This window comes from Platichthys flesus, chromosome 14 (genome assembly GCF_949316205.1).
Source record: "Platichthys flesus chromosome 14, fPlaFle2.1, whole genome shotgun sequence".
NCBI classification, from domain to species: Eukaryota; Metazoa; Chordata; class Actinopteri; order Pleuronectiformes; family Pleuronectidae; genus Platichthys; species Platichthys flesus.
Genome location: NC_084958.1, coordinates 3,437,109 through 3,451,202, shown reverse-complemented (window position 1 = coordinate 3,451,202; position 14,094 = coordinate 3,437,109). Strand labels below are relative to the sequence as shown.

At 42.5% G+C, this 14,094-nt stretch overlaps 1 protein-coding gene across 1 annotated transcript in view; it reads right to left on the bottom strand.

The window, feature by feature from the left end:
- Window positions 1–14,094, bottom strand: part of chd7 (chromodomain helicase DNA binding protein 7) — a 66,621-nt gene that overhangs the window by 35,526 nt on the left and 17,001 nt on the right. Inside the window, exons 4-5 of the mRNA XM_062403628.1 lie at window positions 7,862–8,343; window positions 7–151 (exon numbers count right to left, since the gene is read on the bottom strand). Coding sequence (XP_062259612.1) covers window positions 7–151; window positions 7,862–8,343 — 627 coding nt within the window. The remainder of the gene's footprint in view (window positions 1–6; window positions 152–7,861; window positions 8,344–14,094) is intronic.

Below are 14,094 nucleotides of genomic sequence, written 5' to 3'. Positions count from 1 at the left end.
TTGTACCTGTACACCGTCATCATCTTCATCTTCAGGAGGTGATTGAGGTGGACTCTTCACCTCCACATCATCACTGACTGATGACTCTCTCTTCCTCTTGGAATCCTTCTTAGCTGTGCCAGGCCCAACCTCTGACTCCACCTTCTTACTGCTGCAATGAAAGAAAAAAAAAAAACGTCTATATTTAATTCTATACACAAGTGATACCACTTCTACATATTATAAAGGCACTTGTTTGTGTGTGCGAATGTGTGCCTGTCTGTCCCAGGGTGGTCGCCATGTTTGATTTACCCATTTAGAAATCATTAGTATGCCTCAGGCTCTGGCACACAGGGGGTTAATATGATGAAAGACTGCGAGGAGGCGGAGGGAGCAAGGTAGCGAGAGAGAGAGAGAGAGAGAGAGAGAGAGAGAGAGAGAGAGAGAGAGAGAGAGAGAGAGAGAGAGAGAGAGAGAGAGAGAGAGAGAGAGAGAGAGAGAGAGAGAGAGAGAGAGAATGAAAACCAGAGAGACAGGCAGACAGACAGACAGAGTGAGGGACAGAGAGAGAGGCCCCAGAGAGAGGAGGGGGGAAGGGTTGAGAGGCCCCCAGGCCTCCTATAATCTCTGGCATGGAAAGAAAGCGGAGCTGGCTCCATCTCCAAGTGTGTGCATACTAAGGCTGTAGTCACCCAATAAAAACTGTACCACCCTTCAACTGGTGGTGTGGAAGAAAAGTAAACTGCACATTTACTAAGTCGGCCACAGTGCTCTCTATGTGGTGGCCTCATTCAAATGCAAGTAGATGAACATAAAGATATTCTGGGAAATCAAGGGAAGCCAATCAAGTTTAGCTCCTCATAGACACAAAATGAAACTAAAATAATTCAGGTTACGGATTCAACTTTAACTGGTTTGATTCAGACTCCTGAATTCCACGTGACATGATGGATCACAACATTTAAGTCACCGGTTAAGAATGACTCTGTTGGTTTGTTGGACTGGACAAACATACATCTTACACTTTCCCACTGCTAGGACTCAATGTAATGTAAAGTTTCAGCATTGAAAAGGTTCTGCGGTTATTTCACTGTTCTCTGCCCATATGGAGAGGAGTCCCAGATTATTTCAGCCCAAAGGGGCCATTGATCTTCTTGTCAGTGTATTATCTTACATCTTATGTTCAAAAGAAAGTGGGAGAAGGTTCAACATCAACATCTAACTTCCTTTTTCTTCTGCAACTTCAAGGAAACCCTTTTTAATGACATCTCTGTAACATCCGTAGAAAGTACATTGAAAACACTGCATCGGACCCTCAGCAGAAGCCTTACGTTGTGTTATTTTCTGCTGCAGTGAAAGCGGTGATGTTTGCCTTGCATGGAGCACATACACCAGATAAAACTCAGGTTTGTTGCAGCCTTTAACTTAACTGCGAAAGTTAAAAGAACTTGATCAACCTGAAACAAGATCCTATAACTGTACAAGTGACACAAAGCCACCTTTGCTGTTCACTTGACAAAATGTTGCTCTTTAAAAATAGAAAACAGAGATTATCTTCTAACTTAAATTAAACTGTTGTGTCTTTACTAGTTTAAGTGTTTGTGCGTTGCCTTTACTAAAGTCTTGCCCTCTGCAGTACTGTATGCCTCCATAGCCCTCTCTACTGCTCTGTGTCTGTCGCTCATCCTCTCTCCTGCTCTGTGCCTCACTCCCTCTCTCCTTCTCTTGCGCCCCCTCTGTGTCCCTGGGGCCCATCTCCTTTCATCCTCACGCCAAGAGCAATCACGATCTCCGTGGTAACGGCTGGTCATGTGACCTGCACCTGTTCCTCTGGCTGGTCGCCACACGCTGGAGCCATCTGGCTACACACATACATGCATGCATGCGCACACACACACACACACACACACACTTCTCCACACACACACACTTCTCCACTTGGCTGCCTTCTGCCCCCTCTTCTTCCTGGCGACTTCATGGGCTCACTTTTCTTCTCAGTCTCTCCATCTCTAACTCTTTGTGCTCAGTCCATCTCCTCGCTCTTTTCTGCTGCTGTCTCCAGTCTACAACCCATTTCTCTATTTCTGTCTGCTTTATATATCCTAATATGCTTTAGCTGTTGGACAAATCAACCTGTTTCACAACAACCTCTGAGAAGCTTGCTTTAAAAACAATCTTGCTCTTAAGTGGAATTTAAATGATTCTGACTACACTATAGCACCACTCTGTTGTTCCTGGCTACATCCTCATTACTAAGTTTTTGCTTGAAAAGCATCAATACTGCTACGAATACGCCTGCTGTCCATACTACTCTTGAGTTTTAGAGATGCTAAAATGGAGAAGTTTGATAATGCTGCTTGTTACTACATTTTACTCCAGGGATATGTTTAAGTCTGGGCATTGAGATACGTAAATGTTTGGAAATAACCACTTGCTGATTGGGTGTTTTGGGTCATGACGCAACTTTTGCTGATTTGACAGGCTCCCATCACATGAACGCCTCCTAGAAGAAAACAACTGGTTTCAGCCGCGGCTACCAGTGTAGAACACAACATTGCTGATTACAAGCATTGCTGAAGCTGTTGTCTTTCCTAACAGCTGTTGTGCAGTTAAATCCTTTATTTTACCATGATACATATGTGATGGAGACAAGTTGTTATTTTAACAATTTGCGACAGTCCTGCAAACAACCAAATGCATCCAGTGTACACCAACATGAACAAGCCTTCCTGTTTACAGCGGTATGTGCATTCCTAATGTGTGTGCATGTTCATTTGATATACATTTTCAGGCATGATAGAAATTGCTCACAGACAGTTCTTTCTAGTTTCAAAACACAATTCTTAAACAACATGAAAGTAGCCTCTGACAAAAGCAGCAACTGTATTTATGTGTACAGCTTACAAGTTTATTTACTACTGCAGAAGACTTTGGGAAGCTTCCAAATATCCTACATTACATTTCCCACATTTTATAACATCAATTGAAATAAATTAAGTTGACTAAAGACAGATTGATTTCTTTCACCATGTCTCAGCTAAATGTTGGGCTATATTGTAAATTGCTGTAATTTCATTTTACGTTTCTCACAGCTCTTGATGGCTCCACAACCCAACACCAAATTCAGTCAGATCTAAGAGAAGTTTGGAGGCTGCTTCTTTTAAATATGTGAATAACTCATTAGGATCTGCACTACGTCATAGACTCATGCTGCTTTTTAGGAAACAAGCCATGTGATATGGTCAGCTAGATGTGAGAGTCACGACGTTGGCATAAAAAGATTGGTAACTTACTTGCTTGCCAATGTGGTGTTGCGCCACACCATTGTTTTTACATTTTATAACCAATTTATCCATGTCCAGAGACATGAAACCACATACAATAAATAATAATGCTTATATTTAATAAGTCAGTCACTGGTATATTGTGCATACCATATTGGAAACTGAAGAATGTTAAAGCTTGTATCACAGAAAATATGCAAACAAGGATGCAATTAAAAATACAGTGGACTTTGCCATATCAGACGGAATGTAGCTCAGCCATCACCATAATAAGATATTTTCCTTATCAAAGAATAAAATACCTCTAGATGAGCTTCAAGTGCATTTCATCCAATCTTGAACTGAAAAAATTGAAACAGTTACAGAAAAAAAACAGACAAATCAGGAAATTAAATGTTCGTAATTGAAATGTAAATCCAGCATAAGGTGAGGTGATTACAGAGGTCATCATATTGATAGGAAAGCTTAATAAAATTGCTGCCTACAAGTGAAGCATTTAAATTGATGTCTAATTATACATCAGGGGAGGGAGGATAAAAGAAAAGACAGGAAGCAGATCCGTGTAGTAAAATATGGGGAGGGAAAGAGACAAATTAAAGAGGAAGCCAGGAACCGGAAGGATGGGATGTTAAGGACACCTGCTGCTGTGATGAGTCATACCACTGAACACCGATATACAGAGACACCACAAAAAGGGCAGTGGCTATAGTGGTCAGAAGTTAACAAATACGGTTCTTTCTACGTGAAAACAAAAAGTGCTGTATTTGCAGACATGCACAAAGCAAGGCGTCTGTTTGCATGTCTGACATCTTCATGTGTGCAGCAAACAAATCACACACACACACACGCACACGCACACGCGCACACACGCGCGTTATTTATAGATGTACCTCCACTGAGAGGTAGACAGAGTTGGAGTGCGAGCAAGAGAAGCAATGGGAAAGAAGGATGGCACAAGAAAGCAAGGTCAAAGGAGAGGAGTGAGCTAAAGGACTGAGGCAACCACCTGATTCAGCCTGAGACGCTCTCATATGCACACCTTTCTGAGCAACTGACAAGGATAGTGGTAAATGCTGTGATGTGACCAATTACTGTATCTTTCTTATGATCAAGACAGAAGACAGTCTTCTTTCCATCAAGGCACATTTAAATATATAATAACTTTTAATTGTATAGCACTTATATAAAGAAGGTTATAAAGTGGCAAAAAAATGAATGAATAAATATTAAAAAGGCATTCAATTCAGTTAATTCACATAATATTAAGGTCGAGACCTAAAATTGATAGAGAAACCCAACAGCTTTCCACAATTAGCCCCACTTTGGCGGCTGTGTAGAGAAAAAACTCCCTTCTTAACTGGAAGGTACCCCTAGTACCAGACTCTGCCTTCTGTCTTGACCGGTTTGGGTGAGCGAAGAAAAATGGGTAAGAGGGGAGAGGTGGGTGCCAAAAGCAGGAGAGAACTTTGTCTAGACACAAGGATAAATAATTACAGCTGGAATTAGTGTGACTTACTACCATTGAGAGCAGTACATCCAGTATCAGTCAAGAGTATACATCTATGGATGAATATAAAATAACTACCAATACTGCCTCGTAATGAACAAATTCAGCAGGGGGGAGCAGCTGGCCCACAGCGAAGTCATGAATATTAAATAATCCGGCATATTTGGGTGACTGATATTTTTGAGTGTGCAATTTGGTGCCGATCCAAATCAAAATCTTGTTCCAGCGAGTCAAATTTGGTTTCATAAGCAGACTGTGGGGCCTTGGCAGATTGTATGCACTCTGAGAACCGTTCTAGTTTTGAAAAAGCAGAGCTAACTTACATGATTTGGGGTGACAGTGCAACAAACTACAAATAAGGAAGTGAGAACTGTGTTGAAAGGGTTAACAGTATGGCCTCACATCCTTGTTCCACCAATTAAAGGAAGGCCTCAGTCTGCTTATTTGTTCATACAGAGATGCAAATACAGTGTTGAAAGAGATATACTGTAGCGTGGTATGGGCCACATGACACTCAGAGCTTTGGGGGTTTACTTCTCCACCAACTGGTGGAAATCTTGCATATATCCCCAAATATGCAATGGAACATGTGGGTTAGTGGTCCCTACAGAGGATTCTCTCTAAACCAAGAGTGAAGGTTTTGAAAATTGCCCTAAAAAAGGTAAAAACTCTGCTACAAGAAACTGCACAAAAAGCAACTATTTAAAATAAAAAGCAACATTTAACTCTGATGGACTTCCACATAAATATATCATAGGAACCTAGAAACAAACTGCATGACTTTCTAGTAACTAATGAACCATGAATAATAAAGCTCAACTCCATGAGAGCAATACCAAACTTCATTCAATAAATATAAGTTTATTATGCATTAAACAAATCTTAACTTCTCATTGAATGAGAGACTGAGGGAAGATGGGGAAGATGTGGTGAAGCTGAAGAAATGAAAGGACTCACTCCTCTTCAACAAGACAACGTTGGATAATAGGGAGAGGAAAGGAGGAGAAAGAAGGAAGAAAAGAAAAGATAGTTGATTGCAGCAGTCCACCATTTTAGAGTAGCAGTGAATGGCCAGCAGCCATTATTATGCTAAATTAACCTGGGAGCTGCAGGCCGCCACTCAAGATGGAGGAAAGCCTGACACCAGATAAGAGCTAGTTTACCAACACACAGGTCTAAGAATGAACTCCCCCTCCCCCAGATTTCCTTTACCCTGTCTCTCTCTCACTCACACACTTGTGGCTGCGGAGTGGTCAGCAGCATGGCCTTCATTATCATTAGACGCCATTTTCTGCCAAAAAGATTACCAACGACTCCTCCTCCAACACACGCATGCACATAAACACAAAAGGCCGGCCCCTCACTGCCTCACACACTCACTCCAGGTCTCCCACGTTCCCCACTCCCCTCCCCCGACTCTTTTCCAATGGCCGATGAATGTGTGCATGCACACACTCCTCCCCCAGCTCTGACCCTTGCCTACTGCTTATTCCTCAGGATAAAATGGGCTGAGCTGAACAAGAGGGGATTGACACTAAAGGCTAGGACAGAGAGAGAGAAAGAGTAATCTATCTAAATGGAAGATGTTTAACAGTCACAAAAACATCTAACCCATAAACAAACTGATCCTGCAATCAGATTCTGAGATAGCTTATTTCTCTGTTGCAAGGAGCTCCAGTGTGATCTTCAGTGTGCACACTGTCTGGTTCCTTCTTTATTCCTGTTTCAGAGCAGAAACGTGCGCTGGGAGTCGTACTTGGAAACACTGCAGTGAATGTCACCATAAGAAGAAAAGAGGAAGTCAGACGATCTTTCATCTTGTTGGGTTTCATTAAGACTCTTTTTTAGATCAGTGAGAGCCTGATCACCTCCAGATGTGGTCTGACAGATCCAGATTTGTGGTGCTGCAATTCCACCTCATCTAACATTGATTCTAATACACATGCCTCGTTAATGAAAAGTGTAGACATCGAAACTGTTGAAGAGGCGGAGACAATTTTATAACAAAATTAATTCAGCGTAATTTATTTTAGCCAAGTTTGCCTTGAGGTTTTCCCCCAGTACCTGCTTCACTGCTGTGTGTTGCACCTTTTTCTGTGATATCAAGGAAGCATCATGTCTACAGAGACACAGCCATCAGGAGTTGCTCTAGAGGACTAAATTTGGTGGTGTGGGACTATCTGCCAATATTCCAGGGGATAGAGGATGTCAATAACTCTGGATCACCATCCAGGGGAAATACACCTAGAACAGGCAGGCAGAGAACTAGGGTCCTCACAAGATACAGACCTCACCGCGGATATTATTTAACTCACAATCCTTCAAAAATAAAATGATTACCCCAAATAACAATTTGCTTCCCTTGTATGAGTTGCAATTATGCATTTGTCATTGTGTTTGGTGATTATAACCCTACAAAACTCCTCAAATACAAGCAACAAGTTAATAAGCATAGCATAGACAACAAAACTTTGGGTCACAGCCACATCATTGCATCATACATTTTCAAGTGTTCCACTGGGGAAATCCGATTCATAATTTATTGCTCCTTATACAAATATGCAGACAAAAGCAAATATCGGAAATTTGTCAGGTGCTAGTCCGTAGTTGACACAAAAAGACTAGGGTATTTTTTAATGCAATGATGGGTTAGGGTTAATAATGTGTAATGATATATTTTTTTCAGTTCTTTAAACTAATCTCAGACATGGTGGGGAAAGATATCAGATGATGATGCTTTCCACATGTCCCCAATCTGACAGTTTTAACCCTGTTGATCAATATCCAGAAAAAGTGTAAGATACCCTCAGATCCTTCCGTCTAGCAGCCTTCGTCTTATACACAAATAGTTTGTGGTATTTAGGTCTTTCCAAGCTCAGGAGGTTGTGACCAAATTGGTTATCCCTGGCTGGCTACATGTGTAAGTGATCTAGTTTGATTCCTGGTTACTTCAAAATTGTTGCTGCATCAAATCTTACATCTAATTACCAAAAGGCCAGCTGATGAAAGTTTCGACATGTTCAACTGTCTTTATACGCGAGTAATTTAGTCAACACACATACACACAATCTCCAAGCAATGATGCTCCTACCTGTTTTTCTTGGGGGTCTTGGTCTTGGGCATGGAGCTCTTGGCTCTCTTCTCCTTGGGCTCTTTGGGGGTCTTGGGCGTTTTAGGCGTCTTCGGGGTCTTGGACTCTTTGGGCTCCTTGCCCTCCTTCTCCTCCTTGCCCTCTGCCTTCTCCTTTGGTTTCTTTTTCCGCTTTTTCTTGTCCTCCTGTGTTGGTGAACTTCCCTCCACAATTCCTGTGCCAGTAACCTGTTCACCTGCCTCACTTCCTGATCTGGTAAATTCTGACATCAAGTCTACCTCTGCGCTTCCTCTTCCTGCCTTCTTCTCTCCCTCGACTTCTTCATCCACTACTTTTGCTTTCTTTTTCTTCTTCTTTTTTGGCTTGGTCTCCTGGTTGCTGGGCTGCTCTGTGCTGATTGGCTGGCTGGGCACAGCAGCGCAAACGGTCGGCCTTTCAGTAACCATCATTGAGGCATCGCCTGACGGTTCCATGGGGGAATGCTGGGGAAATGGGTGAGAAAGATATCCATTAGTCTGAGTTATAACAACTTAAAAATCATACTCAAAACACATAATTAAAATAAGATAGATAAATAAATAACTCCACAGAAACAACAGTATGTAATTGTTTTTCAGCAAAGACATTTTCAAAAGATTTGTTAATAAACACTGGAATCCACAAGTGGGCCAGCTCAGACATAGCTAACTACTTCCAATTGTGAAAATCTGGCAATTGACAAATTTGCAAAATTTGATAATATAGTATGTCTCCCATTTGTTAAGTGTGCAATTCATTTGATTAGATTCATAATTTATTGCCCTTTTTATCATAAAGAGAATATATTTAGTTTTCAGATGATGAAGAAAGAAATTCAATGAAATATTTTATGTCAAAAACAAAAAGCAAATGCAAAGTTTATACATTTGATTAATTAATTAATTAATTGTTTACTATAAACATAGTAAAGACATTTATTTTTTAACATCCTTCAGTCAGATAATTCAAATTGGAGAAACAGGAACTAGAATTGTTACAATTTTTTTGCCTAAAGAAATTGCATGACTATTAATCCACAATTAAAAGTTAACTGCCAATTAGTTTTCTTTTGAATGACTAATCAATTGACAGTATCAGCCCTAATTTAAACCACAATGAATTTGGATAAGCCTCAGCATATGTGCCATGAAGCATGTCTGCTTAAGTTTTACATCAGCGTAGGATGAAGTGTGCCAGCTCCTCAGTCAGTGCTGCTATACTTTCTGTAGGGTGAAGGTTGATATGTCAGTATCGAGGATTACAGAGCAAAGGGGGGGAGGGAACGAGCCATCCATCCATCCATCCATCCATCCATCCATCCATCCATCCTTCCTTTCATCCATGAACAACTCTGCCACCTCCCCTCTCTATTCAGGACTCCCTGTTGCTACGGTTCCCTCCCCGCAACTGCCTCCTCCTCCAGCAGGGCTAACCTCAGTAAACAAACCAACTGACACCTAATATTCCCTACTCATTTGCTCCTCTGTGCACTAAAATCCTCTCTCCTTCGTCCTCCACCTCCTCTTCATTGCTCCCAAGTAAGCTTTCTGTGACAGGAAACTGGTTACCAGCTGTTGGGACCCTCTCCAGCTGCCTCTCCTCCCGTTCCTTCTCTTCTATCCCTCCCTCCCTCCCTCCCGCTTCCTCTCTCTCCAGCTGCTCAGGGTCCCAGTAGCAGATGGGAAATCAGGCATCATGACACGAATAAATTATCTCCACACTTCAAAAAGGCACAACGAGGGTGTATGTGCGCATGTATCATACGAGAGCGAGAGACTATGCCTTTGAGAGAGTGTGTGTGCATGTGCACTTGTACTGTGTGTAAAACTGTGTCAATGAGGTGTGTGTGAGCATCAGCAAGTTTAAAGCAAAATGCCATGGCAGCAGCTACCCTCGCTTGGTTGTGTTCATACGGAGGAGGAATGAGTTCTGGAATTATAACTGGAAGTCCACTTCTATCAAGAGAATGCCAATGTGCTCTCACACACCCAACTGCAAGGTCAAACATTGCACAAACCCCTGCACATAAACACCTGCTGACACACATGTAAGCTGTGCAATTGAGTAACACAAATATTCTGTGTGAGTGTGTGTGTCATAGGTAGGGGAGAGTGACAATCAGAGAGAGAGAGAGAGAGAGAGACATGAGGGGAATGCGTAGCCAGCGATAAGTCAGTCCTCCTCCCAAGCTTCCTAGATAATCAATCACACAAATGACAGTGTGGAAACACAAAGTGTTTACACAATCACAAATACACACACCCCCTGGAGTCCTGCGTCAGGTTTGGTGTTCTGCAGAGTGACGTTAACATGCCAGTGTGCCTATTTGTCCTGGGTTAAATGCAGATCTCCATCAGGGATGAAAAATCTCATCGTTCTCCTCTGAAGCACCAATAACTGAATTTAATAACAAGATCGGTAGAGAACATCTCAATGGTGAATACGACGACTGAGGAGGGGAAGAGGTTCGAGTGCCAATTCGATCACCACAGAGGGAGGATGGAGGACAGAGTGAGGATGAAGGTGAGTATAGAAGGGTGGACGTGGGAGCAGGAAGAAGAGTAAGATGAAGGCTGAAAATCTTTCAGGAAAATACAGTTAAGTCTCCCCAAGGATGGGGTGAAAGGAAATCCCGTTATCTTTTATTCAGCTTCTCCCCTCACTCTGTCCATCCATCCAGTTCTTCCTCCATCCCATCCAAAATTTGCCGCTGCTATATATCTCACAACATTCAGTAAATTATGATGTGGTCAGGCTCACTAATCTAGGCCCCTGTTCAAACCTGGTATGAACATCCCTCATGAGACATCCTATTCACATGTGGACAGTCTTAGGCTTTTCTGTGAACACCTAGCATTCAAATGTGTCCTCTGTGACCACTTGTGCTTGGAACTCATTTCCCTGCTTTATATGCAAATAAACAAACGTTATTGTGTCCGTGAAAACTAAGTTATGTTGTGTTTACCCCATCTTAGTACACAAGAGAGACAAATGCACAGAGAAAATGAGAATTGACACTGATATGGACAACGTTTGGACACCGATTTGATTAAAGTGCAGAAGGAGAGAGTGATGTGTAGCACGGGAGGGACTTGCCTTCACACAACAAAAAGAAGGAGGGTTAGGCGATTGGATGGATATATTGTCTATCTGCTATTTGCTGAGTCAATCCTGATCAGATCACCCAGGACAGATGCTACTACTGGGCCTGAATGAGGTCTAGAAGACAGATCCAACTCCACCAGACCTGGTTGACTTTGCCTTCAATTCTCGCCTTCATTTGTTGTCCCACCTCCTGTTGTGCAAATATTAAGACGAAAGGCTTCGTTATCCATTTGAAACCTGATTAAGACAATTTTATAATTTCTGAAATAAATACATCAGCATAAGCAGCAGTAGCTACTCATTGTGGTATGTTGTGATTCTCTTGGTTAAAAAAAAGGTGATAACTCTGTCAGGCCATGCAGAAATTTAATGCTTTGTAATATTAGACTGAATTCCTCCCTTGCATGAAATGATTTTGGTCAATGACTACATTTTACTATCTTCACTCCTTCCATTCTTGAAGTTTGATTACATTTAAGAGGACCAGCTTTGGGCCATTGCACTATACATATAGGTAGACAGATGCTAAATCTGAAATGTAGACTAAAGGGTTGTGTGGTGTGAATTGAAAAATGGGTCTCAACTAATCCCTGATTGTCCATCATTTTTAACCAATTCCAAAAGAGAATTGTTAATAAAGTTATCGTGTGAAAGTGGTAGAGGCTTCTATGATTCTTAAGAAGACCACTATAAGCACAAGGGCATCGACATTTCAATATCATTTATGCATATTCATGTCAATATCAATTTCTCCATTTGCTTTTATTCTATTGTTTTAACTTTTAAGTGTATTGTTATAGAGATAAGGTTGCACATGCATGCATGAAAGTAAAACTGAACTGTCAAGCCCTTTAAGTGGTCAGCAAGACTAGAAAAGCGCTATATTAATACAGACCATTTACCATTCTAACCAGCTTTTCTCAAAAGGTGAAGTTTAACTTTGATTCCAATGACTTTAAGCAAAATTGAATTCGGTTTACCAGTCTATGAGATGGCCAATGAGCTATGAACTGGTGGGGAAGGTACTGCAAAGTGTGTATGTTGAGCTTACAGATATTGCACATGTTGAAAGCTTAGATCTCACTCAAATCATGCAGGCAACTGTTTGGCCTACAACATCTAAACCATTCAGTGTGTGTTAAGCAGAAAATACCCCCTCCTCATTTAGTCACTGGTAGTGGCAGCTGCCTGTCTCAGCTCTTGAGGTGAGGTGGGATTTCCAATTAATCACTCAATCTCCAGAAACCGAGATGAATCAGCTTACTAAGAACTAGCTTGGTGAGGTGACCACACATTCTGGTGACATTTATCCTCAAAGATAATTAATTATCTGTGTCATCTTTAATGACAAGGATGCAGCCAAACGGATCTGCTCTGAAGCTCTTAAGGTGGTTTCGCTTTAATTACTATTAAGGTGTCCATTGTCGAGACAGGGCAGATGACACAACCAACATTGATATCTGATGAAATGTATACAGGAATAAGCATTCTGTTAACAAGTGATGAGCACTTTCTATTTGAGGATTTTCACACCAACAAGGACACTAAATTCTCAGAGAAGCATGTCCTCGAAGCTGCAGAGCCGTGGTGAGATGGATGGTACGGCACTTCACTGACAGCGTGTTTGAGCGGGGGGAGGGGCGGGAGAGGCATGTTATATGTCAGCTAGAGTGCTGCACGCAACATTGTGTGCGTGAGATGTAGAATAAAGGTCACAGCTCAGCAGTCTGCCAGAGCTGTGACCTTGAGCTGCTGATGAAGACAAGCGCGTGCGCATGTGTGCGTGTATGTGTAATAACCATGCTTAGTGAACAGATGGAGCTTAGAGTACCAGACATACAGTCATCATGACTGACTGGCCAGCTTGGGGTGTGTGGCTCTTTCTAACAAGTGCATCATGAGGCTCAGAGAGAACTCCCTTCCTCTGCTGCAGACAGAAACCGACACACACCTACAATCTGAGTACCCTTCTAGATAGACTATCCTATTTCTCTAGGCACATTTGCCATCCCATTTCTGATCACTCCATCTCAAGCCACAGAGTGTGTGAGTGCGTGCGTGTGTGGGTAATGACGGGGGCTGCCGGGCCTGCAGCTAGAGTCAGGGCTGCGCACGCAACTTGCCCATCGAGGACCAGGGCTCACCAGTCAACCTGCCATATAGGTCAGAAGTGCTGGATAAATTAAGTGTGATGGCTGAAATGTCAACCAAAAAAATGCAACAACGCAGGCCTGTTGGTGGGTTGGGGGCTGGTAAGCAGCAGAGGGGGGTAATGTGGACAAGAATGGAAGAGAAAAGGAGACTGTGTGTGTGCGTGCGTGCGTGGGGCCACAGGGCAGCTATTGTGTGTGAATGGGTCAGTGGAGAAAGGGAGCTTTGAGCAACAAAACAAGCTAATGGAAGCCAAGGGCACGTGACGCAAGCAGCGGTGACTGTGCACGCTAACACACAAACATGGAAGTTGCCATCGAGAACTGCTAACCTCTTCCCACAAGCACTCCTCTCGTTCTAGTCTCCTTTGCGAGAGATCCTGGACTCCCTCTCTTGAGATCTTTGCTTGTTTTCCCACTTCATTCCTCTTAGTGTTATCCCCTCCCCCAATCTCTTAATCACCCTCCAGCTTTTTTCCACTCAAAGTCTCCTCCTTTCCTAAACCGTCTGTCTCTCTGGACATCCGGCTAAACAACATTAACTACTAAGAGATGACACCCCTGAAATGGATAAGACAAACCGCCAGTCAGGCAGACAGACAGGCAGCGAGAGAGCGGAAAGAGAGGAGGAGGGGAGAATGGAGAGACAGGAAGGGAGGTTTCCTCTACAGAGGAGGGGGAGATGTGGGAGCAAAAGGGAGGAGAGATTATGCTGGTGGCGCCTCTCTGTGTGAGCATGCATGTGTGTATGTGTGTATGTGTATTGCACACGTGTCTCAGGATATGCAACTCACAGGAAACAAACAGCTGCAAAAATCTATTCCCTCACCGCACACACACATGGAAACACAACCACACACAAGGCCGACTGAACACACAAAAAGGAAAAAACGCTGATATGAACACACACACAAAACCCCCATGCCCAATGCACCGCTGTGTTTTCAAATGTCACGTACA